This window comes from Aptenodytes forsteri, unplaced genomic scaffold (genome assembly GCF_000699145.1).
Source record: "Aptenodytes forsteri isolate BGI_AS27 unplaced genomic scaffold, ASM69914v1 Scaffold8, whole genome shotgun sequence".
Lineage (NCBI taxonomy): Eukaryota > Metazoa > Chordata > Aves > Sphenisciformes > Spheniscidae > Aptenodytes > Aptenodytes forsteri.
Window position 1 is genome coordinate 2,599,628 of NW_008796218.1, and position 4,269 is coordinate 2,603,896.

Here is a 4,269-nt window from a genome sequence, read left to right on the forward strand (position 1 = left end):
CTCCCCCTGCCGACTCCCATGGGCTAGCGCCTAGCGCCAAGAGCTTCGAATACTTTCAGTAAAATAGATAAACCTTTGGTATGCTCTTTTTGTTACTTACCTCTCAGCAGCATTCTGTGGAAAGATCTCCTCCTGGAAGGCTCGGGGGGGGCGGGGGGCTCTGCTGAGCCTTTCAAGAGCAGAAGACGTTGTGTACAAAAGTGCCTGAGAAGCAGCCAACATGAACAACAACGGCTGGCACCAGGAAAGGGTCACAGATGCTTGTCTGAACATGCGGTTGTGCAGCATCTCCGCGCAGTGCAGGCTCCAGCTGCTGCTGTACTAAAGACACGACCGCCATCTGCTGTCACAAGCCCGACCTGAACCAGGGAGCGCGATTAAGGAGCAGGAGGCCCGCAGGAGGCCTCACCTCCCCCTGCCCACCCGCGACTCCCATGGGCTAGCGCCTTAACTTCTCAACGCCAACTTTGTCATTTCTAGCGTCGCTCTCAATTCTTATCGCCTATTTATTTCTTTGCTCCCAGGTAGAAAGAACAAACTCCTGTTGCCGGTGATACACGCTGGCGTGCAGATGAGCAGCCGGCTGTGACACCGCCTTCTGGGGATGCCGCCCGCCATGTGAGATGGGGATGGAGAGGGACTCCTAGTCAAAGTAACTATACAGCTGGCACGTATGCATATATCTCTGTATGTACATGTGTGCGCTCACAGCTGCTCAGTAGTGCGAACTATTGCTTTCTATGCACCTGAAATACCATTTCTCAGAGTTTATATTCCATGCAAATACTTGGTCTCTTAGTTGGAAGCTCGGATGAAATGCAGACGGGGGGGTTGGTTCAGAGTAGTTTCTAGGGCAGAGAGCTTGCCAGCACTGAATGATGGATCTACTGGAAATGGCTCGCCGAATTGGGGCAGTTGGCTCTCAGTCCAGGTTTTCTTATCCAGGTTGCTCTCCACAGAGGCTCATGTTTCTCCAGCAATCCAAATCAGTCTAATCCCATCATGGAGGAAAGCCCTTATTGCTTATTGCCAGTCCGTCTTACATGTGTTGTTTAATTTTTATAATATTTGGGCACTATGGCTGCTGTTCAATGTTTAAATGCTGCTTTTTCACATTTACTGTGATGGTGGGTTTTTTCATTGCCTTCTTTTCAGCAACTTTGGAAAGGAGGTTATTCTTATAAAACAATCCTTTCTTTGCATCTTATTTTCATAATTCTTATTAATATATTGCTTGCTTAAATAGTTCGACCTACTGTCTATATATCCTTGTACCACATATTATAGAGGGTTTTTTTTTGTCTATTTCCCATATACTTATCTTTTTGGATTTTTGACATGTTTAAGCAACAGGCACTTTCAAGATACTTTAGCTAACTAAACTATTGACTAAGCTGAACAGCTAAATTAAATATAAGTATTTTCTTTTTTTCCATTCTTAATCTTCTTTCTTCTCTGGTTAAGAGAACACTTTGCAAATGCAGCTATTCCACCAGCTGGTGTTATTCAGGATCATTATCCTCACTTTCTGGCAGACTTACTTTTTGTTCATGTTGTGTTTTTTTCTCATGAAGATGTTCATATTTTCATCACCTGATAGGTGATCCACAGGGCCCAGTTCTTCATCCTTGTAATACAGTTCACCCATTGACTTTAGGGTGCACTGAATACTCACAGGCAGTCACAGAGTACTACATGGCCAACTGCTTGGTGGGGTGCAAATGTATTTGTTTGCCCTTAACTCTGGACCAGAAAGTTTCATAGCCTTTGTTTAAAGCATGAAGCTGAAAATTGTCCTGAAAAATCCAAGGCAGTTACTTGAAATCACTTTTAAAGACTAGGGAAGTTTATTTCTTAGCATCTTAAGTTTGTTTCTGTCCCCAGTGTACAGCAATGTAAAAGTGGTATTTTGTGATTGCTCTGGGTTTGAAATATGTGCATTTTAGATGACATAATTTTAGATCACGTACAGAGGAATTCACATTCTCTGAATTTAGTTTATCTAGCTTGCATTCCTATGTTAGGAAGCTGTACCCCTTCGGTTACCAGCTGAGCCATTAAACGACGAGCTGCTCGAGTTAAACCTCTCCCTCCGTTGACACATTTAAGTACCTAGAAAAATTAGTATCAGTGAGACTACTTTGTCTAGAATAAATCATGTCAAACAAGCTCATTTCCAGCTCTGATTAGGTAACTGCTCCTGTGTATAGCAGAAAAGCCACAGATGCCAGATATCTTGGTTTTAGAAAGACTTCTAGCACTGTCTCACATGACCATCTGTCTCAAGCAAGTCACAGAAAACCACAAACGGATGAGTACACAACTGGGTGTAAACTGGACCCAGAGAATATTTAGCAAGAGTACGTTGTTAACTTGGCTGGATGCATCAAACAATTCTGCAGGAGTATCTCCATAGCACCAATTTGATATTTTCATTAAATAATTTGGATGGCAGAACAGACAACTTGCTTACCAAACTCACTGGCTGGGAGGGGCAGGAAGTGTTGGAGGATAGGGCTAGGATCTCAATGAACTTGGCAAATTACAGTCAGGGGAAGGAAAGTGATTGAAAGGACATGCTTTCACTCTGCAGAATTACCAACATCACAAATGCAGGTTGTGGAATTACTGGTCTGATAGCATCACTGTATAAACAGACTTGGTGGTTAGTACGGATCACAAACCAAACAGGAGTCAGCCACACCACTACAAAAAAGGCAAATAGCACCAGGGGCTATATAAAAAGGAATCTTGTTTGACAGGCAAATGAAGCTATTCTTCTGCTATGCTTGGGGCTAGTAAACCTTCAGCTGGAGTATTGTATTCTGCTTTGGCTAGAATAGAGAATTAGAGGTTTTATGAGGAAACATTGGAGGAATTGGAGTGGTTTGTCCTAGAGAAACGGGAGACCCGGTAGGGGGGGCCTAAATATGTGCACTGTGTTTCTAAGGGAGAGGGCAATAAACTCATCTCATCTGCTGAAAAGGCTCAGTGGGCAACAGAGATGTTAGAAATGGCTTTCTCATGGTGCAGATAAAAAAAAACAGCAAGAGAGATTACTATGGGGTATGACAGCATTGGTTTTCGAGTTTTCAGGCACAGATTGGACACGTATCTATCAGAAATTACCTAAATATAATTGATCCTGCTTTTTGGGCAGGAGGAAGGAGACAATTCCCATCCCTGTTTTTCTAATATTCCAGTTTGGAGCCAAAGGTCATAATTTAGACACCTAAGTTAGATGTCTAAATTATACGTTGTCAATACCAGCTAATTATCATCCTGCGACTCTTGCTTTCCATTTCTGTTTAATATATCATTAGGAAAAAAATATTGGTTAATAATTCAAATCAGAAGCAGCTATAAAGTAGGCTGGTACCACGCTATGCAAACTTGATTTGTTCAAACCTGTGTTTTCCAAGTCCTAGGCTTCTTTTGAGCACATACTGCCAGCTCTGCTAATGTCTAAACAGCTTATGATCTAGAGACCTGTCTGTTGGGTATTAGGATGATCCAGTTCATTAATAAAGGCCATATTGGAACACCCATTTAACTTACTGCAGAAAGGATGCTGGATGAAAAGGGGAAAGGAAAACTCACACAAATATGACTCATTCAGAAAATGCTAAAGCTCAGGCTCTGAACAGCCTTTGATATTTGACCTCTGCAGATGGCCTGTAATTAAGACTCTAATCCTTTAAACACTCAAACACACTTAACTTAAAGTTAATAGGATTAGTCACATGCCTGAAGCGTGCATGGCTGGAGCAAAAATCTGTTGTTGAGTACAGCTGATTAAAAACTTGCAACGAAGACACTTTCTGGTGGAATATCGTCTTACATTTTCTAAGTCTTTTCTAAACAGTTCTAGTCCCAAGTAATTTCCTAATGTGAAGATATTTAATAAAAATAAAACTTAACCAAGTTCTTGCTTAATGTGCTGGTTTTGGCTGGGATAATTTTCTCTATAGTAGCTAGTATGGGGCTGTTTTGGATTTGTGCTGGAAACAGTGTTGATAATACAGGGATGTTTTAGTCACTGCTGAGCAGTGCTGACACAGAGTCAAGGCCTTTTCTGCTTCTCACACCACCCCACCAGCGAGTAGGCTGGGGGTGCTCAAGAAGCTGGGAGGCGACACGGCTGGGACAGCTGACCCCAAATGACCAAAGGGATATTCCGTACCATATGACATCATGCTCAGCATATAAACCAGGGAAAAGCTGGCCAGGGGACCGCTGCTCGGGGACAGGCTGGGCATCGGTCGGAGG

General features: G+C 42.7%; 1 protein-coding gene across 1 annotated transcript in view; it reads right to left on the reverse strand.

Annotated features, from left to right (window-relative positions):
- TMEM86A (transmembrane protein 86A) overlaps window positions 1-1,648 on the reverse strand; it is a 54,074-nt gene extending 52,426 nt beyond the window's left edge. Inside the window, exon 1 of the mRNA XM_009288885.2 lies at window positions 1,542-1,648. Within this exon, the coding sequence (XP_009287160.1) occupies window positions 1,542-1,648 (107 nt within the window). The remainder of the gene's footprint in view (window positions 1-1,541) is intronic.
- Window positions 1,649-4,269: the final 2,621 nt, after the last annotated feature.